Source organism: Neodiprion lecontei, chromosome 3 (assembly GCF_021901455.1).
Source record: "Neodiprion lecontei isolate iyNeoLeco1 chromosome 3, iyNeoLeco1.1, whole genome shotgun sequence".
NCBI lineage: Eukaryota > Metazoa > Arthropoda > Insecta > Hymenoptera > Diprionidae > Neodiprion > Neodiprion lecontei.
The window spans coordinates 32,838,786-32,865,482 of record NC_060262.1 but is presented as its reverse complement, the minus strand read 5'-3'; the positions used below and the strand labels follow the sequence as shown (position 1 = coordinate 32,865,482).

Below are 26,697 nucleotides of genomic sequence, written 5' to 3'. Positions count from 1 at the left end.
ATGAATATCGAGGAAAAAAAAAAAACAAAAAAAAATTTGGTCGATTACACAAACGTATATTTTAACAGTTTGTTTAATCAAGCTGAACCCGTCGGTCCAGTTAATATTAGCAGAATTGTATTCGTGAAAAATCTGTGTTCGTACACAGTGGTCTGTTATATTTTCAAAAATTGACCGAGAGTGGTAAGATTGACCGGTAAAAAAGCCCGTAGCAGCTGCAACTGATCTCTCGATTTGTCGGTAGGAAAAATTGAATTTTTACAAGAACATCGAATACGCTCGGATATTCCGTGAGAATTTAATGCGACTAATTCATATTTAATTATTCCAGGAAAAAGTGAAACGTATCTGCATTTTTGAAACGAATTAAATTGAGACAACCGTTGTTGGATGTTCGAGAATGATTGGATGAACGCAGTAAAAGGCAACTGCTCGTCACGGCCACCCTGTCAGCCGGTAGATACTCGAACTCGAACTCGAACTCATTTCAAACGAGCCATTAGCGAATGACCGAGTGGGTAATTGAAGCAAGAAGTTCCTTAAAATAAGAATTTAACGTCGTAATTGTAACATTTGAAAGGCAAGACTGCGCAAAGTCCGATTCTTCTTCCTTTTCTCCCGCTTCTCCTCATTCCAATTTATCCTTGGGCCTGCGATTAGTTGAAAAAGATAACCAAGTTCCACCTTCCGTGAGAAAATACTTATTGTCAAGCAGAGCCGCGTTACGGCTCCTCTTCAATCACCTCCGGAATATCATTTCCGATTACCGCCGCAAGGCCTTAACAGAACAGCATGGCTGTGAGAATTTTTCAATTAGTTTCAAATTTCTTTCTTCTACGATGGCGACTCGAGGTGTTTCCATTTTCATTCTCTTATTCCCCCTCCACGCAATAACCTGATAAAAAGTTTTAATGAGATTATATTATACCTACCGGCCATTAATTGGATTTTCACACCGTAGTTGTATGCCTGAATATGAGAACAAGCCGAGGTGCCTAATCGAAAGTAGGATTATTACCTACGTGAAAATATATAACACAGTTTTTCTTCCAAAACCTGCAGTAGTATTTTTTCGCTCTCTAACGAAACGGAATATAAATTTCCCCCCTCAATAAATCACGAGTGGCGACATTTTTTTCTCCACTCCAGTCCACAGATCGCTAAATTTATAAGATTAAGTTAAACTCACTCAGTTTTTGACGTGACGCGGTGTGAATTACGCCGCTGCGGTTTAACGCGAGCGACCCAAAACCCGTGTTTCACGATTTTAGATAGAAAGTTTAGATAATAATTATTACACGCTGCAGTGGATGTTGAGTAAGTCGAAGCTGTAACGAATTGTAAACACGAAAACGAGAATAATTGGCTATTGTGACGTTAATTAGGCACGCTAATAAAACATGGGTACAAAATATAATTTTGTCTAGTTACAAATTTTTCTTTAAAATCCAAGTTCACGATATCCTCCAGCTCTCTCATATTGTCGCGCAAATCCATCCTGGAGCCGCGTTTTTTAAGCTAATTGTCCTCATCGGAAACAAGACGCGATAATAAGTAACGAAGTTGATCCTACCCCTCAATTTATCAAAGCACAAGCAGGCAGCTGAGCTCCCCCATCACTCAAACCCTCGCCTATAATATCCGCCTCCGCAAACAGCTTACAGTTTTAAAATGCAAACGTTAAAAGCTGTCGTCACGTCTTGTCCAAGTTCGATGTGTATTTTTACGTACGGAGTGCATGGAATATCATTAACTAGCTAAAAACTGACTCGGCATCTGCGAGCAACTAAAGAACAGGATAAAAAAAACGCAGGCACAAACAAGATTTTCCCTTGATGTATTTATCCCAAAAAAAAAATTTTTTCAAACTTTACGAAACTCAAGACTTCCTTGGCAATCAAAGTTTCTCGGACTGTAATAACTGCGTACCTTCGAGACAGTCTTTGCAGCGTGGTTCTCCAAACTTTTATGCTCAAACTATGCCCGGTTAATCGGATAAGATCGTGCACCACTGTATTTCACGTCATGGATCATTGGTTAACTTTTCGTTAATTTTGTCAGTACCTGTCCGAGAGTCCTGACCCAAAACGAGACGAACAATGCCAAGCCGCTTTCACAGCGAAGGCATATTCTTTTTGGCTAACAATAAATTACAATAGGAGGTACGACAAAAGGCAATGTGTATAATATATGAAGGAAAAAAGACAAGAAGCAAAGAGAGAGAAACAGAAAAGAAAAACATATACCTCGCCAAACCAGTTAATCTTCAGACAACGTGGAATTGTTTCGTCGATTTGAAAAATTTCCAGTAATAGCTGTTACACTTCCAATGGTAAAAACTGCATGGTCCAGTCGAGAATAAACATTCGCTGCGAACCATTTCGACTCCACTTGAATAAATAAAAAAAAAAGAAGACTCACTTTTTTCACGTAAATTAGTTACAAAATTAGACATCAGATATCCCCAACGCAAGTTAAAATGGTGCAATTTTTCTTTCATTTCAATTTTGATCGGACTGAATTACCAAACATATCAATAAACACTCCAATTTTAAGAAAGTAACGGAAACTAACAGAAACATCAATCCGACAGTACCGACTGTTTTTAGTGGTTGTTGATATTTTTCGTAAATTTTCCACAGTGTTCAACATCTATTTGTCAATTCTTAAAATCCCTTCAGAAACCATTCTTTCCCTCACTTGTAATACCATTTTCACACTACCCCCTCAATTGTTTCACGGAGAGTAATTTTCTACATTTCAAAGAAACGTACACTAGTGCATAAGAAAATATAAAAATTCCAGAACACGTAACAGAATTACCCGAAATTTCCCGGCTTTTCCGCAGGCCGAATTCCTGTAGTTGGGCCGAAAACGAAGAGCGTACCGTTTCGACGGCATCGACGAATGAATTTATGGACGTTTTCGATGACCGAAGACGTCGAGAGCTTATCTTCTCCTCTTCTGAAACTATCACTTATAAAACGATGGAAGGTCGTTACTAACCAAACAGTAAATTTATATGGCTCTCCTTCGTCACGTTGCGTGTGAATATGTATAAAACCGATGGTAATAAAATGGACTTAGAAAACTTTACGTTGACCCGGCGAGAGCACGAGAAGCACCTTTGCAAACCTTCTAGTTAGGCGTTTTTATCGCTTTCGAATAACCGACATCGTCGGCTAGGCTCTGTTTTACCGCACTCTTAAACGTCCATATCTATACGTGTAAGATGTATATTGAGTCGAGTTCACTCCGCGTGTTCAGGTGGTGCATGACGGTAATCAGTTACGAGATAAATATCCCGTATTTCCCACAAACGTTGACCGTAATTTTTGTCAATTCCAATCGATGCGGGAAAAGTTCGGAACGACTGAAGCGTTGGCATAGAAATGGTGTTACCGAAGCGGATAATTTATTTGAGAGCTGGAACCACCTATCGTTTATTCTAACAGTTGTCTCCAGATGCAGGACCAGTTTAACGGTTGGAAACTTGGAAAATTAGCTAGCCAAACAACCCAGTAATCGTTACGGAGAATGTGCTCTTCCATGTCCAGTTGAAAGGCGTAAGTCCCGAGACTCTCGTAAGCTTGGGAGGTAAACGATTAAACACACGTTGGTCGTTTCCGCCGATTCCCAATCATTCGAGAGCCGTTTTTTAAAAATTAGTATGGCCGCCGTAACGGTCGATGGTATGTGCGATATGTCCACATAACCATTTCGCGCCGAGACTCTTTGAGGAATACGATCTCGCGATGTGGTGCGAGTGGACAAGTGTATGTGAGGTTACACGTGCAAAGACCGCTTCTGAGCCTTTGCCGAAGACCGCGCTCGTCTCGTTCGTTCGTTCACAGGCGGGCGTTAGTTCAGGTCACCCTAAAAACCGGTTGACCACTCCGTTGGTCAGTCGAGCCGTCGACGCCGCTCCGGATCGATTCCCACCTTAATCTTCCACGTGCTTTGTAGGTGTGCAGTGTGTATACCGTATAGGTTATGGAGGTGCACACAAAGATGTCTCGACTTCGGGCTTGGATCTCAATTTCTTGAAATCAACCGCAAGCCGGCAGTCGATGCCAATTCATTTGGATTACCATTCTTTCCTTGTAGGTACCCCATAACACTCGTGACTCGACGTACCAATAAGACGACCGTGCAGCGAAGCCGATCGTATTTCGACGTAGAATTTCAAGATCAAGTTCGATCGCTTGGACGACAGGCGGTACGGTTGAATATTGATTTACCGACCATGAGAAGAGTTCACAGTGCTCGTCACTAGGTTCATTATTTTAACGTGGAAAAATTAGAAACGCGTTTACGCCGGTTTCAGATAAGCTTTTTATGACTCATAGACCGCCACCGAGTGACTATGATTTTGATACCATTCAGTTTCAGAGTTGGATAGCTGTTGTATATCATCCTGTACAAATAATGATGGCGGTGCATCTTTCTATTTACGGTTCGCGGGATAATAATCGCTGTTTCGAAGGTCACGCTGATCTGCAACACAGTTTTCAATCGCTTCGAGTCCTGTGATTTACTAGATAATCGTGATTTCATCGTTCTACGATGTTCAAGATAGTCAGGATGATCTCGAAACGTATCTTATATAGAAGCGGTCTAATCGAGTCCTCGAGTTTCCGATCAAGTAATCGCGATTTCACATTTTCATCTTCAACCGAGGCGAGTCAATTTGTACCTGCACCTGCACAGATCCGCAATAGAACAAGCATTTCTCTTTGACGTGATACCGTATTCAGGAAAGTTTTGGGATCGACTCTGAACCTTTCCAATTCTCGCGCATATACGTATAAGTATCCCCAAGGTCTTCCACCGCTGCAGCATAGAAACGTACAAGTTATTTCTGCACCAGTTTCGCATGAAAAATTCCCTGCCCTATTTTGCATTCACCCGGCATTCAAGCTCCGACCCAGTGACCAGTCTCTTGTCAGTATCTATCCTACGGCCATGCGGGTTGCATATACGCACATATAACTATTCCACGGAACTCTACGTGCCCCGAGCCGAAAGATATTCAGGTTTTATTCGAAAATTTGAATTCACGGCGAAAAGAGGCACGGTGAAAAATTACAGATTCTGATTTTCGACGTGCAGAGAATCTTCCACTAGTAGATCATGGAAGCGAGTAAAGTCTCGATACGCTTCGGAACAATTCAAAAGTCATGCTTTCGAGTCAATTGTCCGCTCTCGAAGTATGATCACAGGTTTATCATCATATAGTGAGCCCTAATTTTCTGTCCGTTCGGCCGTTAAAGCTGCTTAAATAACAAATAATACAACCAGAGCTGTGTATCAGGAGCGGATTGATTTTTCAACGTATAATTTCTATGTGAGCTTACATATGTGGACCAGTAATTACCATCGTCCCGTTAATTATATAGTCTAGTGTTTTTCCTTAGGTGAAACCGTTCACCGGGTTTCCCTTAAGCGCGCTACACGGTAGTGATCCACGAGCAACAACCGATCATTTGTTAAACTTGTTGATGAAAAAGGAGCAAAACGGACCACCGCTGGTTACTACGATCATCATGAGAGATATTACGGAGAACAGATGCGCGAGCGTAACTTACAAACAGATCCTTGAACCTGTTTCATTCAAATATGTTCACACATTCACAGTCACTTGCAGATTCAGGACGTTGCTTCGCACACGCGGTTATACTCGGTAATCGTCTTAGGCAAATAATAACCTTTGTCCTCAGCAGTGGTAATCGCATATATAGTATATACGTAACCAACAATCGGCAAAAAAATTTCCCAAAGAAAACTGTTGTTCCAAAAATAATACTAGCAATAATGTACCGAGTTTTTCGTCATCTTACACGAGTTGTGAAAAGAAAACCCGGTCGCGGTTATATTTTCAACGACGCAGTGTTTCGGTGAGAAAAAAAATGTCGTTATAGGTATCGTTATTTAACGCAGAGATTAATTATCGTACTTCAAAATTGAACCTAATCATCAATAACCCCCCCGTATCCACGAATGATGGTGAAGTTGGTAACGTTACTGTAACTATGCATGTTTAGGAAAAAATCGTTACTCGGCACCTTTAGCAATATCCGAAATTTAATAAACCACGATGAACAAACCATAATCTTATTTTGAAAAGCCAACTGCCATAAAAACAATTTTAAAACTAGGCAATAACGATTTTTTCCTTCATGTTTCGTTGCGTTAATATTACCAATTTCAGCCTCATATCAATGAGCGGCATGCGTATGGTATCGGTATGGTGTAGCGTGAAATCGTGTACATGTGACGTAGATATGGGACGTCGACGGCACGAAGCTATAATTTATCGACGTTATACCGTCTCGTTAAAATTTGAACCGTTCGAATGAAGCCTAATGGCATAATTTCCTGGTTGCACGGGACATTGGCCCCCGTACGTTTGGTTACCGTTCACGTTCAACAAATATCGTGAAACCTGGCTAAAGTGCATCAATATGTTGCCTTTGGAATTATATTTTTGCATATAATATATATATATATATATATATATATATCTGGTTCACGGTTGCGAATCCTACAAACATCCGCAAAATTGCATCACTGAATATCCTTTCTTTCGACTTCTTCCATTTTCATTTCATTTTATATATTTCTTCTTCTCTCTTCTTCTATTCCACTTCATCGTCAGTTTTGGGCAATTTCAATTGGCACGAAACGAGGAACGTTTGAAAATGAATGAAGGGTCCTTCGCCGATGTCCGACTACCGCCAGTTGTCAGTTGCAATTAAAAATACCGCCTCTCGGCAATAAACCATTCTCACGTACGGTATGCCTGGCAACGGAGGAACTTACTGCAACACCGTAAACTCCCAAGAAAAACTCAAGACTGTCGCGGCATCATTATTTGCACCATCTGGGTACCAGGGTAGGTACACGAAGGGACGAATGTTTCCACAAACTTCAACAACGGACGAATCGACTTGGCATCACAGTTTCTAGCTTAAAAAAAAATCCGATTCACTACAGCAGTTGTACACTTACGGACGAGCATAATTGCATCGAAACGTCCCCTGTAAGGTAGTACGAAGATACATTTCCATTCGCTCTAGAGCGAAGCGAGGATCGACCGCAAAGATCTTTTTGCCTGCACAGAATTTATACATACATAAACGTATAAATAGCTCGGGGCGCAAGTATCCTTATAAAATTGAATTCCTCGGAGCGTAATAAATCGATGTAAATATTTTTTAAAGTCGGTGACAGTGCGCTGCAGGCTACATGTTGTCCTCATCGCGTACATGCATGCATATGAACCAGGGTATAGTCAAGTTACATAATTTCGCGTGGATTATACCGTAGGTACACATATATATTTTCATGCGATATTCATGCCATCGGGAGGGATAGAGAAAGATGGGGCTAGGGACAGGGGGGAAGAGAGAGAGAGACACGTTGTATTTTTCACTTCAAAATAGAGTCGGTGGTCTCCGACTATCGGAATCGCGCAGTTAGCTAATCTATCATCCGCGGTTTTCCCTCGCAGGCTTTTCTATTCGTCTCTGTATACCTTCCCCCTTTGCGTATACCTACTACAGTGATTGACAAATTAATACAGAGTATCCAGACGATTTTGTAAATTTTCAAAATAAGATCCGAGTGGGTGCGAAACAGCGATAACACAATCTATCCGACGGTCGATGTGCAAAGAAGTAGAGCGGGTCATAATGCGTACTTCTTATATAGTATATACGTCTACAACATATACCTATATGAAGTTGAGAGAGAAAAATTGTTACTGACTCGATGTGTGTGTGTACATATATGTATACAATTTTTATATACCTACCCAAAACGACACACACTCATGTGCACGAAGCCGTCCATCGCCAAGAGGGAGAAAGAGAGGTATACCTGCTGAAATTTGACCACCGTAAGCGCATTAGAGAGAAAATGGGGGCGAATTAATGGAAATACGAGAAACGGAGTAGGTACGGGGTTTTCACGCCGCGTGTTATATTTTGGTGTTACAGGAACCTTTGAAGTTCGTCCGAAATCGTACCGTGACTAAATTAACGCCCGAAATTCTTATCTGATCTGACGATATGACGTAATTTTAACGTAAGCCCCAACGAAACCTGGGCACGATCGCGCCGTGACCAACCCGGATGCTCACTTACCCCGAAAGCCGTTTTCCCGCCCCCGGAAGCAGAGCATCGGATGTGTTTGACAGAGTGTAAGTAAGGTCCGAGTTTCTGGGTTCGAACCCAGGAAATGAGGCGAACCCTCGTATAAGCGTGGCAGCGAGTCGTACAGGTACATCGGGGAGTCTTGGGTGTGTTATACCTTTTCCAGTTATAGCATGGGTACAATGGTATCGATCCATCAACTTATGGCTAACAATAAGTTGCGCGGTGCTTCGGTCAGCGTGCTCTATTGATCCTGCCGAAAGTACGATCGGCGAAATATTACCGGCTGGTCAGTCAGTTACCCTCGAGTCTTTGAATGTGTGTTTTTGTTGATTTCGTTTTTTCAAATTTGCCTTCTTCTTACGTCGTTCTTCTCTCGCCGTCGCCGTCAGAGAATCATCGTAATAACCCTACGCCAAACCGGGGCAGACATAGCCGGGGGCTGATCGCGGAACGAATGAACCGACTTGGAACTTAGGTACCAGCGTCACAAATCAGTTATTTCTTCTTCTGCTTTCAATTTTTTCCAATTAGAATACTTTAGAGCTTACAATTAATTTAATCACTGTGTTCAACGGGAAAGTCAGTTTCCTGTTTGGACCATGGATCGATTCATAAAACGTGAATAATATCCGTGAGAGGAAAACACGGTACTCTTTCAACAGTTTACGTTACTACAGTTATAGGTTTGCGTAGTGACGTCCAATCCTATTTTATCCTACAACTCAGTCGGAGAAAAATACTGTCTATTAAATTTTTTCGTCAGACCCTTAGATTTATATATATACTTTAGATTGTAAAAATATATTATTGCAAAAAAAAAAATCTTACTTCTCTTCTTGACCATGAAAATGAACAGAGGCTAATAAACAACTGTAAACGAGGGCCGAGGACTTATACAACCGTGGAAATAATTCAGCGATAGCCATATTTTTACACTCGTTGTGAAATGTAATATTCTCGACTATTTTTACGGTCGAAGTGACATTTCCGACGTCTTATTATACCCATAAATAAAATTTGGAGATAATATTGTGGGATATATTATAGTCTTTCTCTCTCCATCTCTATATCTATCTCTCACTCTCTTTCTCTTTCTCTCTCGGAGCACAAAATCTTTGCCCATTTGCCCATCGAATCGTGAAAGCACCGAATGATTCAATTTTCTTATTTTAATTTCATTCGAATTTATAGTGTAGATCAGGAATACGACCTCGTCCTCTATACGCGAATTCCAACCAGCCTTTGGGGTGGCTGGTTTATTACCTTCTCAAGCTTGCCGAGGACCGGTGTAACATATGCGTTATCGACCTAAACTTTAGTCCTTTCCATACCTCAGAACCCTCCGACCCTAGCACACAAGACTGAATTATAAACTTGAAAGCTAATTTCTTACATCCAAGATCTCGGCAATAAACTGTGTCTGCAGGCGCTTCAAAGTTTATTCGAGAGTGGCAAAGAGAAGTCAAAATTTATATTATATAAATGAAGCATCCACATGGCAAACCGATGTCAAGAGAAATCTTCATTACTAGCGTAAGTTTCATTCAAACATGTACATGTTATACTGTACAAGATTCAATATTTATACAAGGTCTATATATTTCTGTCTGTTACAGTTGAGCGAACTGTTTTTCAATCATCCTCTTCGCAGTTTTAGTTGCATAGCTTTTTTTAAATTTTTTTTTTTTCGTCACTGGAAAGAATTAATAGAAATTGTCTGGAGCAAAAAATATTCCGTTGATTTCTCGGGCGAAATTGCATCGATTCGGACGAACGAATATAAACAAATTGGCAGAACGGTTTGTTATTTTCCATAGATCAAATTACGCATTCACGAGGACGTGCGTCGAGCGGTAATGTACGCGAATTTGTCAAGTTCAGCAGAATACCGAGTAAGTACAGCGTACGTGTACGTGTACATTGTACAAGCAAACTACGCAACGTGAATATTACCGTAATAAAGCCAGAATCCACAACAGCAGGGGAGAAAAAAGGAACGAAACGTCGGTCTAAATAGTTCATCGAGATTGAAAAAAAAGATTCTATCGCACCACCGTGAGAAGAATTTTATACCCTTCTTTTCTCGTCTTAATACACATCGCAGAGAAACGGCTACGCTGCGGAAAATTCGAAATAAACTATTTAAACGTTGTGTCCCGAGGAGTCCCACTAAATGATGCAACACTTGCGGGTAACTCGATGCTCGGGTCGTGGTATAGTACGAACTGCCGTACACGAAGCTGAGATGAAAGTGTATTTCTCTCGTGGGCATGTAAGAAGAAGAGAGGCGACGGAAGGGAACGCGAGTTTCTGCCAGAATATGGGTCGTCAGTTTTGAAAATGACAAGAAAGAGTAAACTTTTCCCCGAGACTGTACAAGCTATCGTATCTTTAATCCTCGGCGTGTGCACAATTTTCCTCGCTCAACTTGCAGAAGAATAGCCGCAGAGGAGACATTCACCATAAGACACTGCACTCGTAACGGCGGCGGCGGCAGAGCATATCGAGAGGAACGGCTACACCCTCAACCGTCACGAAATATACATTACCATTATTTAGTCACGGGTCTTAGTTGCATTTTGTATTTATTACGTCAAGGTCCTACGTGCCTTGGATTACACGGGGCCCCAGAGAACATACGGGTTCCTCTTATTTCTAGGCACGGACACTATCGTGGCTTCGACGACTAGGAGGTGCTCGCTTGCTCCTTTCGAATCGAGACCATGCATCGCTGGAACCTTGCTATTAAAACGTTGAACATCGTCGAGTAGCATGTGTTACATGTACGTTGAAACGGGCAATTTTGCAGACAACTGCATTGATCCGAACGCCGTGCTCATTTAATGCTGCCCACCACGGTTGTCAACGTTCGGAGGTTTCACGGTTGACATGTTGAAACGTTTCGCTTCAATTCATCGACTGTAAATCGCGAATCGTATATTTGGAGAAATAAATGAGAAGAAGACTTCTGATGAGACACTTGATAAATTTTAGGTTCCTGGACTCGTGGTGGATCCTAAACCATTGGTTTCGTTCAATCTTCATTCTCGCTGGACACGTTACAACAGCGCGAAATTTATGTGATAATCGATTCTGTAACGCTCAAAAGTAAATAATGATGATGATGATGTTGATAATGATGATGATGATGATGATGATGATGATGATGATGATGATGATGATGATAATGATGATGATGATGATGGTCCTCGGATCGCCGTATTATCAAAACTCCACAATGGACCATTGACGTAGGGTTTATGAATCGTTGGAATCGCGTCGACGACGGTTGAACCGGGTAGAAGGCGACAAAGAAAATTGTTGTAGTAAGCGGGATAATCACCCGCACAGCTTCGAGTCGCCCAATGTAGGTTGTACCTTGTAACAAGTTTCACGACCGAGCGAATAATTCGCGAGCGGGTGGTACACTACTGGCCACTGTATATAATTACAAAAGATACGTAGGTACCTACACCGTAACCGTTTCGTGACTTAAGATACCGATTTACGACGGCATGCGGCAGTGAGCAGAGAGATGTAGCAGTAATGGTACCATCTCAATTAGGCTCATCTCACGGATTTTTACTTAAACCGGTCCAAGATCGTGAGAAGAACGCGGTGATATTGCTCATTGTCCGCCGCAGCGTATTGCGGCCGTTATTATATCGTGCAGACAGGCTGGAGGAAGAGAGTTCATCAGCTCCATCGCTCCATTGCGAATATAAATTCGCCTCAAGTTTGTATAAAATCTCCCCAGCAGCAGCTGCTGCTGCTTTACTGCGCGGTATATAAAACTTTAAGAGCCAGTGGTAAAGTACCTCTTGCTACCGCCGTTTTCGTACCTGATACCTAGACTTTGAGCCCCTCGACTCTGACCTGCAATTTTATTAAACGGATCAAAATAATTGAAAGCGAATTAAACACGTCAAGCTGATCCCGACGATTTCGCGCACGTGAGGTCATCCTGAATGACCTGATTGCCTATCGTTGTACACCTAATGGCTTTGCCACTTCTATTCCTACTGTTACGTAGCGGAATGGTTCCTGTGACAATATTGTCGCTGCATCGATCTACGGACAATCAATATCGACATTTAAATCCCTGGTATATAAACACACCAGCTGAAATGCATACATGCTTTTACGCCGCGAGATCGAAGTTTGTGACGTTAACTTCACGGTGCATTTGACACCTATTATGAAGACTCGAATTACGGAAGCAACTCTTTCAAAATTATTCTAAAATTGTAAATTTTAAATCAATGGTTTACGTTAACGTTACTAACTTTAATTTTTCTCTACCGTAAAATTTTTACCCCGCCTGCAGACAGCACTGCGTTCAATCGATTTAATCGCGACATAGTTTTGAAAGAAGTAATAAATGGAATTGAAAATTATCGGCAATTGTTGGAACTGTGCAGAGTATTTCTTCTTCCTTTTTCGCGAGGTTTTTTTCAACTATTTTAGCTTCTTTGTTTCAAACTATCATCCAGGTATACCTTCGGTGCTTGGGATGGAAACAACGGGAGAAATTACCATAATTTTTTCTTCGACATTTCACTTTCTGATCGCAAATAATATGGACGGTGTTGTAGCGACAAAAACAATATCATCGATGAATCTGTATCGATGAGATGTATGTCACACATAGCTATTAAAAGTTTATAATACAAATCAAATTTATCGTTTTACAGAATTGACCAGTTCTACCGTTATCAAGAAATGAAAATCGTACGTCAATTACCGCGGGATTGAGATTGAATTTACTGTGAAAGAAAAAGTAGTACAGTTACAGAGATAGACTAAGCAGAGAAAACTGCCAGCATAAGAAAAGAGAGAAATAAATTCAACAGCTCTCCCCGACCATTGTATTAGAGTTTGATGGTACACCATATACCATCAAATTGTATCAGCACGAGAGATGAGAGACTCAACTTTCCTGAATCTTCTCAATTGTTTCTGTGCGCAATTTATTCTTCATCGTGGTTTTTACATCAATTAAAATTATCATCCAGACATCCCGTAGATCTTCAAACTCGTAAATCTTTCAAGATTCTTGGAAGTTGAAGAGTTTAATGTTTTCATATTTTCCAACAGAATACCGTACAGCAGCTGATCGGTGCAGCTTCTGTCTCGAGACACCGTTAAGTTATGAAAACTTGAGTGGTCTCAGCTCGCCAGTCTGTGGCGGCGGAGACTCAATCACGTTCACACCAGACTGGGTCATCCATAAAATATCGAAACGACTATTAGCGGGGTCTCCTCCGTCTCCTGTTCCAATGGTCATAACCGTCCTTCTCTCACCATTTTTAAACCGGTTAAAACCCTTCCGATCATTTACCGAAATTTCCTCTCTTCTTCGGTCCGGATCACGCCAATCGCTGACATATATCGGACAGTAATCTTCGCAAAATAAGATACATGTGTGATTATTCACTCGTTGAAGAAACTGCAGTGAGATCCTCCGATATCAATATCATTCTGACATGATCACCTTTTGCGTGCGTCACTTTGACCCATTGTTGATGCATCAAGTAACTCACCCCACATAGTCTGTACGAGAGACTTTCGCATCACGTTTGCTTGATTGCTCATCCATAATTATAATAAAATATACAAATTTACGAACAATCGAGTTGAATTTCGCAAGAAGTCACTGTGAAAATGCCGAATTCATATCTTTTTTTTGTTTTTCAAATGACTCACAAGTTCAACTTTTGAAAACTATTTTTCGAAAATAATTGTTTAGAATTACTCTCAAATCAGAGTTGCAGAAAGTACAAGTTTCTGCCAATTCAATAACCGTGCTTATGGAGAATATATGAAAATTCCATGCATTTCTCAAGACTCACGTTATTCAAAATACTTACTCTCAGAGTTATTTTCGGAAAACTTATTATTTATCTCTATCACTTTGTCACAGTCCCAATTCTTCAACAATAAATAATATTGGTTCTAATAAATGGAAATTATAAACTCTTGTTCGTCAAGATTATAATAATTCATATAGAAATACTGTGATCTCTTATTATCGTAGGAATAACTTTTAAAGTACCTAGATTATCCCTAAATTCTTACGTTTCATTGCAATTATGGAGAAAGCCATGATGAAGCAGACATTAATACCAAAAGTCTCTCCGTTTAAGATTAAGCTTCTCAAAACGTAGCTTGCTATATACCTAAAATAAGCCGACTTATCCGTTGAAATAACATTCGTTTCTTTCAAACACCTTGCACTACAAATCCCAAGACAAATCCTCAACAATTTTTTGCGTACATAGAAGCGAGAAAATTTTCAAAGAAGAGAGAATACTTTCAGACTACTGATACGGCAATGTAAAGGAATATCGGACGAATTCGCACTATTAGCTTTCTCGTCCGTGCATTTTTTCTTGTCTTTTTTTTTTCAAACATCGAAAACTCAAAAAACCACCATCATACGTGGTTGGTGAAAAGCGATAATAATCATAACGGTGAATAATGGAGTCGATAGTGGCCGGACACCCTACCGTAAATAATTTATACGTATTGCTATGAATATACAGGTGGTAGTTTGCATGTTATATGCGCATAGATAGGTACGATAATGCGGGGTCATGACGATAACGCGGGCGCCGTGAATTTATTCGCACATACCTCGCAGGGGTCTGAAAGGCTATGCAAATTTTAATCGGCAAACGATCGATCATCGACGTTTTATTTTTTCCATTCTTGTATATCTCCTCTTACATTTACCACAGCAGCCTCATTTTCTTAATTCCTCTGAGTCTCCGACGCGTGTTGCGTATAGTTTAGTTAGCAGCTTTCTTGGCTCGACTTCTTTTCCTCCACGCTACTCGTATCACAAATCATCTTATAAAAAGAATCGTTCAATACCAAGTATACGAGGGAAATTGGCTGTACGTTTTGAGATAGTCTTGAGAGAATTTAATTATAATTGCACAGTATCGCTGGGGAGAATTTCCTGCGTATTCTCTGGTTCCTCGTCCTATCGCTAGCGGTAATTCTAAATCATTGAGACGCGTTGGCTGCAGCTGCAACAGCGACAGCAGCGGTAGCAACAACATCATCTTCATCATCCTCATCAGGATAGCCAAAGCTTGCTTATCTATAAGTGGCCTTAAAGCTTGTTGGCGTGTTACGAGATGGTTTTTAACAACCGTAATGTGCAAAGTCCAAAGTTCTGTGTCGCATTTCACAAGGTGAAAGTTGGTAAAGTTAACGTAACAAAGCATCGAAAAGAAACTCATTGACTTACAATTCTAGAAAGATCCTAATGTCAAGAGTTTAGTTTTCGTAATATGAATACGTTTCGCTTCAAGTGTGGATTACTGAATTTCAGACACTCCTAAAATTACGAAGTAACGATTCTTTCTTGAAAATTCATCGTCACATTTCGTTATCGTAAGTACTATATGTTGCGTTATATTGCCTGCGTATCCGTGTTTTATGATAAAAGCACGCTACCTGCGTATAAGGTTTAAATAAAACAACTTGCGATACGGGATGCGCAGTCTAAACGCGAGTTTTATTATTTGCCGAAATATTTCCACACTCTTGAACACCGAGCTTCCCGAACAGTGTTTTACGAAAGAGCAATTACTGCAAACCATTTCCGTCGGGTTGAATTGCAGATATCGCGGACGCATAGATGAGCTTTACAGGATATTTGATACAGGCATATGTCTAAAATATTCAATGGTCCTGCGACGACTTTACACTACAATCATAACATATGCGTGCATTGAAATACGATGTAAACAGCCGCAACACTGGTTTCTTTTATTCACATTCCTTTTTCACTTTGCCGTCCAAGTATTTACTTCGAAGGATTACCAACGTTTTACGAGGTTGAAACAAGTAACGTTAACGTCGCGAAACATCAGGAAGAAATTTATTATTTTGCAATCTTAGAATGACTTTCAGTAAGTTAGCTTTTGAAAAATATGGGTATGTTTGCTTCGGTATGATTTACTGAATTTCAGACAATTCTAGTGGTGCGAAGTAAAGATTTTTCCTGAACATGCGTTATTACAATAAACGGTAGTAACTGTATAAACATATATCTTAAATATATTCAATCCTTATAAACCATATTGACTGACCAATGAAGCGACTACCGTAATTTTTTCGTTAAGAATAGCTATTCTACTAGAATACTTGCGACGCTACGAGAGGCAACGACATTACGTACTTCGTTATAAGCCAATTATCGATTTTACAAGATTATGTATATACAACTTAAAAATACTAACTGATCCGCTTTCCAAGGATCCACGTGTTTCAGGGTGGAGGTAAAAGAATAGAAAGGTCAGAAAATAGAAGCGCCACAGTATCGAATTTTCATTGAAGCGGAAATACCTACCTTATAGATTGTAACGAATGTAAAAAGTGGAGAAAAATAGAGATCAGAATATAGAATACCAAAGTGTATAATTGTATACAGATTATAAATTTTGTTCTTCTATATTTTATAACCTTTCTGTATTTCTGGAATTTCTATATTCTCAATTCTACGAAATACATTTTCACGTCTTTGAAAATTCGATATTTTGGTTCTCGTATAAATCGGCCGTTCTAATTTTTTACCCCCATCCGTCTTTCGGCACATGTTTATCCCAGCATGTCGTGTAAGGAAAACTTCTAATAAATGCTACAACTTTTTTACGGAAATAATTAAGGTCGAGAGAGTGATTAAATATGTGACCCCTGCAGGAGCGGTAAAACACGCCTTTTTTCTACGAGATGTATCACTCTCGCGACCGAAGAAACTGATATCATAGTGTATCTATAAAAATAACAGTATTAATCCGATAACGACAACGATGATTCATTTTTTTCACCAACGATTCTTGGACAGGTAGATTGACATGTTTGTCGCAGTTCTTAAGATCACACAAGTGTCTGATTGACCAGAATAGCCATGCATGGATGAGTTCACAACCAAGCAACTGCCATTCAAAACTCTAAGAACGAATTTCCCTTACGACTGTTGACGCTTGTTTTTTTTCCGTCCGCAGTTACTAGAAAATTTCATGCAGTTTATGTGCATTTTTCTCAACTGATTCTTTTTTACCGCAGATCTTTCACCGCGAATTGAATTCAAATATACATTACACTGTATACTACGGAAAAACCGCTCTACGCGGTTTGATTGTTGGCGTAAAACAATGCCGGATAAATCAAATCACCTTAGTGTATATAAATCGAAGCTTTGAAAAATTTTTTTTAGTAGAATAAAAAAATTAGGCATACGCAATTTGTAAGGTTATTTTGATCTCGTTACCAGCGATATAACAGAATTCGACCTGCGCATGCCTGGTTATTTGGGCATTGGCGGCAGCAAGCGCAACAATAATACCGGTGAGAGAATAGCTCGCAGTTATCAGAGCAAGACCGTTCATTCGGTGGGACCATCGGTGATAAAGTATCGGTTGATCCGATGAGCCGATTAATTTATAGTTCGTCCCAACGATTGTTGATCTAGTTTTTGGCAGAGGACGGATCGGTCGATCGTCGGTGTTACGTATATATACATATATAAATATCATCGTAAGAGAGGAGTCCCAAAAAGAACCCGGATGTGCCGTTTAAGCCGCACAACTAACTTCAATGAATGAAATTAACCGTTTACTTCAACTGACCGAGTTTGTTGTCCATGGGAAAATAATATTATGCACAGAGCGCGTACCTGTTTAAATTAAGTTTAGTAAACAAACGACGACGCCGCGAGTCTCGGGCGAAGAAGAAGCAGGCCGTGACGAAAGATGGTAGGTGGGATAGGTTTCTTAGGTAGGTACGTAGGTGGGTAAACTTACGACTTCCCTTTTTTTCTCTTTTTCCTCCGCCGGGGTTTGTCCAGCTTATCTCAAAGACAAAGACGGGGTTTTGCCGGTAAACATTGCGTGTGTATTTTGTCACCAGACCTTGATAAGCGCTTTAGTTCTTTGCGGAGGCGTCTTCTTACCCTCCCATGCTGCACCAGTTTCCAAACACTTTGGAGTCCCCTCCGAAACCCGGTAGAAGGATATTGTATCGTTGCTTGTGTCGTTAACGGTTACAACTGTTGGTAGCGTAATGCATACCGTACAATAAAGCGCTGATGTGGGGGTAGTCAAATTTCGTGTACAGTAAACAAAAAACAATAAACTGTTTCGCGGAACAAAGGAAAAAAGCTCTTCGCATGGCTTTTGAACGGCAAGCTCGTTAACGCACGACTATGAAAACGAATTTAAAAGCCCTCTCTGCATAAAGCCACTTTTCATATCATGGGTATATTTCTTTCTTATTCGGCAGATATTATTTAACATTTACAATTTTTTTTTTTTTGATACAAATCAATGTCGTATTTTAGCAGCTTAATTAATCCAACTAAAGTTCTTGCTAATGAACTGTAACTGCCAAATAGTAGGTGTAATTCACCCCGGCGTGAAATATAAAATCACACTTTAGTAACTTAACCAAGGGTCTAATGTTTCCATGACGAAACGTTTTTTTTACACCGAAAACTATAGAATTGATCGGTTTTATGCCCCACCGTGAATGAAAGGCTTCGATTTATCTAAGAAATATGTACTTCTCCTTTATATTTTTTTCCAAAATGTCAACTCGATAAATTGTGTACTTCAAGTTCCGATCCATCAAGCTTGACCGAAAAGTCTTCTAATAGCCAACGAAATTGCGAATCAATGTAATATTTAGCCACAATTTCATCACTTGGTACTCCAAAACGGCTAATTACGTTCTACTCATTTGTCAAAATCTTACATCGAAATTCACAATTAAAAACTTGTATTTTCGATCAAGCTTGGATTCGATCGGAACTTTGAACAGATGATGAATTTTGGGTCTCTTGCTGCACATGATTCAATAAAATTCGAGCGCGAGAGAGAAAGGAGAATAAAAATTGCAGATTACATATTGGCGAATGTACGATCAGTACATTTGATATTAAAATTCTTCGCACATATTTCACCGTCATGATAAAGCTGCGAAATTTCTTATCGCAGGTAAATCCTAGTTCATTGCGAGAAACGTATAACAGTATACGATAAACGTATTATTAATAATTATATTATGAATTATATTAATTATATTAATTCATAATTACAAGAAATCAAATAAGCTTGAGAAAACTGCTTCGGGCTACTGGCTACTGGCTACTGGCTACTGCTTACTGGTTACGGCTTACTGATCACTGATTATTAGTTACTGATTACTGATTACGGGTTACTGATTACTGATTACGGGTTACTGATTACTGATTACTGGATACTGGTTATTGATTACGGGTTACTGATTACTGATTACGGATTACTGGTTACTGATTGCTGATTACGGGTTACTGATTACTGATTGCTGGTTACTGATTACGGGTTACTGATTACTGATTACGGATTACGGGTTACTGGTTACTGATTGCGGCTTACGGCTCACTGATTACTGGTTAATTATTATTATTATTTTTTCCCCATGTTACCGGGGCACCGCTTTGCAAAGTGGCAAAGAATTCATTATAATGAGACTGAAAAAGCAATCTCCTCTCGTTGCAGCAGGCAGACCCGTCCTGTCTTTGAATTTACATCTGAATTCACTACAGGTGCGTTAAGAAGAGGTCGAGCTGCCCGCGAACAGCCCATAATTTAAGCGCACCTTAACTATTGTGCGCTGGTGTTGAGAGTTGAGACGACCGTGCATGGGATTCTTTCCCTCTGCACCTTCGTCAGCTCCAAGTATTCGAAATAGCTCCACGGGTGTAATATTCATGTGAAATATGAAACGCGAAAACGTCTTACAAGGTGTCGTACAAAACCAGTTAACTTTTCGATTCGTCACGTCGTATCACAATAATTAACACTGAAAAAGTGATTATTTATACGACAAGCATGTCTCATTTCACTGAAATAATCGTTCTATGATTATATATACATACAAGCAATGAAGAGTTGTTCGAACTGAAAAAAGAAAAAGTATACTGCAATATCATTTATGAGTTAAAATATTTGCCAGCGAAGTTGTTCCCCATTGATACGTAATAGGTGTACGTGTATATTATGCATTTACTTTACTACAGCAGTTTTTATTTTCAATTATAAATTATACCTATGACGATGCACACGTGGATGAATTCGAATGCGCATATTCATTGTAAAGCCGGTAACATAGTAGGCGTGATATTTGTGGCCACGGTTAACAGTTTGCGGCTGGATTACGATAAAATCTTTAATTATAACGGCTGGGTCGCAATTATGTTGTACCTGCCTAACTGCTTACTGCGCATTTATTTTCAAACAAGAACGGTTGGTACTAATTAAATGAAATATTTTTAAGGAACAAAGATAGGAAACGGGGGAGGGCAAGAAGCGAAAGGAAAAAATTATACCGTGTGCCGTTAACAACGTTTCTCAGTCCACGTGACAATCGACCAATGATCGAGGTTTAACGTATAATAACCTCGAGTTACGTGCTCAAGCTCAATGCACACAGCAGTGAGCCCGTGAGAAGACAAAATGTGAAATTTGAGACTTATGAGGGGTCGATGATTTCAGTCCTACTCAATCAATGAAATTTTCAAAAATATCACGCCATTTTGTAACGGAAACTTCCCGTATCCAGCTATCTTCTCGAGTATGATTTACATAGACGAAAGATCGTCACATTCAATATGGTTGAATAGATCCAATACAAAAGATAAAAGTAATTGTATTTTTCAGCGTAAACGGTAAATAGTGCAGCGTAGTATTGATACGGTTGAAAATTGAATTATCGCTTGTATGGATAAAAAAAATTACGAGTTGCCGACGTTTATTTCAGGGAGAACTCTGACTATGAGAAATGATTCATTGATACGTATATATACACTAGGGTGTTTCACAAAAGCACTCACAAAAAGCACAAATACATAAATATAAAGGTAAAAAATATCACATAAATGATTTTTGTGCTTTTTGTGGGTTAAGTATTGAATTAATTAGCAAAAAAAAAAAAGTTTACAGTCTCAGGTTAACAAAATTAAAGTAATTTTACATAAAAAATAATATAAATATGGCATGTGATATTTTTTTGTAGTTTTATTGGAAAATATTTGAAATTTTTGATTAGTGTTATTTTTGATCGCTGATATCTTTGAAACGGTTGATCTGAGGAACTTTAATCTTCGGACGTTTTTTGTAGAGCGTGAAATTTCCTACAAATCTCTTTTTTCAGATTGTTGTTACGATGAACCGTTCCAAAGTAATAAAAATTCAAAATTAAAAAAAAAAATTTCTCGTGTTATTTAAATGGAAAATAAAGAAATGGATAGAGGCAAACCTTACTACTGATATCAAGAGCTCATATTGGCGCCAAAATTTTTGTTTTTAGATATACTATCAATTTTTGGACATCATAAGAGAAAAAAAAAAATTCGTCTTTTTTTGAAACACCCTAATATAAACCTTAGAAAGAAAATTGGTAACCTAGAATGTCGAGTTATACGTGCATAAGAAATAATATCTCCTTGATAATGTGCGTACAATTCATCCGGAATTTTTTAAAAATAATAATAAAAATTGAATATTACACAAGTTCGCTGCTTGCTTTCAAGGTGTGCAATGTGAGTATGTACAACGGATTTATATAAACCCTTTAACCACTCCTGCAAAAGAAGAAAATCTTTGTTCCAACAGGTTGCACGACACGTAGAAAAGACTTACACCGTTGCAGATATTTCCTACTTTTTCCTCTTTCATTCTCGCCGGATTTGTTTTCACTTTCATTGTAACTTAACTCTGATCGATTCTTACAAAGTGCAGACAACCGTACCTACTAGGATAATACTTGCATGCAACAGCTATAATAATAATTGTCCTAGCTGCTGCGTTCGCGAATTCTGTAATGCAAGTTGATTGGCTTTAATGCACATCGGGTTACGGGTCTCTAATTGCGTTGTTTTACTCAACGATCGATGATCCTTCTCTCCATACTCCAAGGTTTAACAGTAATTACATCGATTGACTATTGCATAGATTTGTCATTACTTCTTCCACGATTTACGGAGTTGCAGGTATCGGGCTACCTGTGATACTACTATTTATACCAGATACTTCATCGGTAAACACGAAGATTCATCGCGCTGAATGTCGGATAAGCGCGTTTCTATGAATTTCAAATCGTTGATCCTGTGAAAGTTTCTTGAGAAAAATATAACTTGATTTCCACCAGAGAAATTTCACTCGAAATCGAGAAGATCACGTCAAGAGATCAGTTATGTATTAATTAGCATACCTAATAAAAGATCTGGTAGAACACATTAAAAGTCTGTGATTTCACTGGCGAAGCTCGTTGCCAACAAATACCTCCAATGTTTTCACGTCACAGTTAAGATTCGATTTGATGGAAAAGGAGAGATATAATAAAACCGATGAAATTCTTTTTCAAAAGCTAAAGAGCAACACAGAAGCCGTATTCATTCCCGTTCCAAACACATGGATATGCAATCCGCACTTACAATTAATTAAATCCAAAAGATGCCGACGAAACGCCGTGTTTAATAAAATCGAACGAACGGCACGGCACGGTGATGTGGTAATAATTGTACACCATGTATATAATATATACATAACGTTACTCCAACTTGAAGAGAAATCCTGCCTGTAAGTGGTTATAAAGATACATGGGAGGCATATTGTAAGATAGAATGGTGTTTTACCTTAGAGCTCTGTGCGTGGTCTTCATCTCTGCAGTATGACGACCGCCGTAACAATTCCTCACTATTTTTTATCCATCGATATCCATCGGTTAAAATCGTCGAACCCACTCCGCAGTTAATTAAACACTGAACGATGAGTAGCGCATCACGATTCGAGGAGGTTTAATAAATTAAAAATCAATAATATTCTTAATAATAAATTATTGTTTTTCCGGTATACAAGTTAACAACAACAACATACACCACGGCCTGACGGTAACCGATTGCAAGTAAACTTGTGTATATTCACTTCCCCGCAGCACATTCGACGCACGCGGTTCGTTCATTCGGGAGGAAAGAAGAAATTTGCCGCAAAATTTAAGATAGTAGAGGAGGAAAGTCGGGGGGCGGGAGCACTTTTGAATTAGTCACAGTCTAAACACCATCCAATAACAACGCGATAAAATTATGTAAATAATCCTCCCTCGGTATTACACGGGTATAATCTACCGTAACCGATATATCGATATTCCTATCTATTGCCTTATCAGATCTCAAAAGTCTTCCGTGTGTTGCAGTACATACGCGTGTATGTTAAGAATTAGTTGAAACGGTGTGAAACTCGGTTAATTGCAATACCAACCCAACAAGGTATGTTACACATACTCGTATGCAAAGTTTTTTCATCCGTCTTCTTCTCGTACGAACTCATCCGTGTAACAACCGCAGTTCTGTCACGGTTTCATTCCCACATTTCGTACGACATACATACATATGTATACGATGATTGTTCTCCGTTCGTTATTCTTACGTCACGTATTGCAATAGCGAGTAAACAACGGGGGTGGAGCAGCGGCGACAAAATATCCAAGGTCCTATTTATCCTGGTGTTTTTGCCAAACAGCGAGCACAGAGAGGAGGCGGATAGTCGGAGTCGAGGTAAAATAAGAGAAAAAATTCCTGGTTGATACAGCAGCCACCCCGGGTGAGGAGGGTGTGTGTTTACTGTTTAAGCAGCCAGAAAAAAGTCAAGTGCCGACGAGGAGAGGATTCTCCTGCCGTTAGAGAGAACGACACGGCAACGACGAGGACGTTCTGTTATAACTCCGGTAGGTCCCGTTCCCTCCTCGCTGTCTCTCTTTCTCTTGCCCCGGAGACGACGTAGCGCAGGGACTCAAAGTCCTGTTACTCCGATGGGGCCTTCGGGCGTATACATAAAGATGCAAACATTAGCCTTGCATGTATCCACCTTAATATTCAATAATTACAGGTTACGCAAGTAGAGGCACGTGTGGTAAGCCCGTGCGACGACAAGAAGAAACGAAACAGTTGGAAGAGAAAAACGTAAGAGAGAAAACAAAAAACAAAAAAACAAAAGAACCGAGAACCACTCGAGTATAAATTAGAGTATATTATACGTATGTACAAGCGGTATTGTTTCCGCAGTTTCAATACAACTCCCGAGTATGTACGCTAACGATTCTTCTTCTTACAATTGGTCTTTCTTCTTTATCACCTGATACTTCGAAATACCTACGAAAACGCGGAATACGCGCCTCGAAAGGCAAGTTCACTGAAAGACTTTTGTTCGATATCCGGGTTCGTATTGCATTTCTTTTTTTTTTTCTAGACGCGAACACGATGGTAGATGTGCGGAGAATTAATCATTAGTGGGACACTTTAGCGAGTTTTTTGGATAATTACCTACCTACTCGGTGGCGAATAGAGAGATTAATAAATCACACCGTCGAACACGTTCGCGGTGAGAAAATCTGAGGAAGTTGTTGAAAATTACTACAATGTTCGGTTATTATCAACGCTGTTGTTTTGTTTATTTTCTTTCGTATCTTCTTCACACTGTCAATATCACGCCTGCGTTTTTGTCTTTCAATAACGTGTGACATAGCACGAGACGCGCGATTGTTTCACATCACCATAACGATACAATCGTCAACATACATCGTCGGATCGGCACGAACTATGCAACTTGCCTAGGAACGAAAGGAGAAACAAAACAACGAACAATTGACATCGGAGGGTGCAAACGGGACTCGCGGGTTAACCGCACTCGCGTTTTTTATACCGGCTCTCAGCGCCTCTTCGACGTTTCTTCGCACCGGGGCAGTTTTCGTTCCATTATATCATTTTTCGTCTTTACCAATAAACGAGCCTCACTCCCATTCCGCTCCCGTACCGACGGCGTCGTGTCTGCCGCTCAACTGAAGAACCCGCCTCCGCTCCGCGCCCCCTCATCTCTCCGCGGTGATCATTGGAACTATCGCGTGTCTACACCACGAGCTGTAGTAACAGCGGCGCTGAGTCGGCGTACTTCACGGTGTACGGTGTACCGGCAGCTTTATGTTCCGACTTGAAGTCAGCCGAGGAGTCGAGGTCCACCCATACTTGCTCACTGTTGTGCCCAACTTTACTGTTGTGCCTTGGCCCGGGCCTGCGCGACGTAACCGGTTTCTAAACATTTTTTAACAAACTTAATACGAACTATTCAAAATTGAATTTTGGCCAACGATTTCAGCCGCTCTGGCCTGCTCTAGGAGCATCGACTTTTCAAACATTGCGAATGGATGTTTCATGGATGGGACGTTGGAATTGCTGCACCGTACGAAGAGGTCGAATCATCCTTTTCAATTTTACGATCCAGGATCTTCGAATCTTCCGCTTCGGACTTTGCGCACGGGGTAATCAGAGGAAACCTTTCAGCACGGAACCCATTTACATGCGCTGAAAATAACGCAGGTGAAATTACCCAGCTGTATGCAAAAATATTACCTCGTACCAGCCTGAATCTAATTTGTTCTAGACTTGTATACCATGCATATTGTATACATGTTCACTTCCAACTTTAAAATTTACAGTGTTTGCATCGAAGAGGCGCTATTCTTTCCGACTGCCGGGCGTATAGATAATTCTTTTGCGTGTTGAGCAGGAAGAATTCTTTTCTTGTGGATAAAGGTAAATAAGCCGATTATGATTATAATTATTATTATTGTTGTTGATGTTGTTGTTATTATTGAGGAATATTTTCGTACGTTTGAAACGCAGGCGCAGCCTGCAGACCGTTATACGTGTATGGAAAAATTTCTCTTTGTGCGGTAAATCTTTAGGCTCACATAAATCCAGCAATTACTTATTCAACCGGTCACGAATTGAACAAGGGTATAATAACGTATACGGGTACATGTGCGTGGAAAAAAACACGCACCGTACAGCCGAGGTAAACAAAGATGCAGGATCGGTGAACCGCAATAACAATTTTACCGGTGAGTATCTAATTCCGCGGTTTGCTCTTTCGAAATAGATAATTTATTACCCACTCGTAACGGGTTGAAGATTTTTGCCGCACTATTAACCACTATCATTGGTCCATCGTAGATGTCCTAATTGGACCCCAGGTTGGCGGCTAGTTTAGAGGCTCTTCGAGCTATAAATTATAACCATTGTATTTTAAGGTCGATGTGGAACCCGTATATTTCGGCTCGCGGAGGTGTTGTGTATCAAACGAAACACGGACTTGCGCATCCACGGCTACTTCTGGAAGAAATACCTGACGGCCGAAAGCCATACGTGTACGTAGGTATATTTTCGCCCCTTGTAACTCCCTCACGCTTGTGCCACACAGCCTAAATCGATTTGCATAATAACATTATCGCTTTCCTGGAATCCATTCGCAGCTGCCGCCGTGCGTTATATACGCGTCTACCGAAATTCTCTTGGTTTTATGGGAAATAAAATCGGCTTCCTTTGAAATAATAACTCAGACGTGTCTGCCAAAAACTCTTTGTTTATTTCTCATTCGACGCTGCAGCAGTAGGTATACCAGATTCTGTCCCCTTCGTTTTCCAGCCACGGATA

At 40.0% G+C, this 26,697-nt stretch overlaps 1 protein-coding gene and 1 long non-coding RNA gene across 4 annotated transcripts in view; one reads left to right on the top strand and one right to left on the bottom strand.

The window, feature by feature from the left end:
- LOC107226712 overlaps window positions 1-25,033 on the bottom strand; it is a 78,513-nt gene extending 53,480 nt beyond the window's left edge. For 2 of the 3 annotated variants that reach the window (XM_046735350.1, XM_015667616.2), the window contains exon 1: window positions 22,849-25,033. Coding sequence is in view for 2 of the 3 variants with exons in the window: in XM_015667616.2 (XP_015523102.2) it covers window positions 22,849-22,874 (26 nt within the window). In the remaining variant the exon portion in view is untranslated. The remainder of the gene's footprint in view (window positions 1-22,848) is intronic. The other variant, XM_046735347.1, reaches the window with a different exon arrangement.
- A 190-nt stretch (window positions 25,034-25,223) lies between these two features.
- Window positions 25,224-25,943, top strand: LOC124293483. The gene is made up of 3 exons (XR_006903344.1): window positions 25,224-25,581; window positions 25,701-25,797; window positions 25,888-25,943. It is a non-coding gene; the product is annotated as an uncharacterized LOC124293483 (long non-coding RNA).
- Window positions 25,944-26,697: the final 754 nt, after the last annotated feature.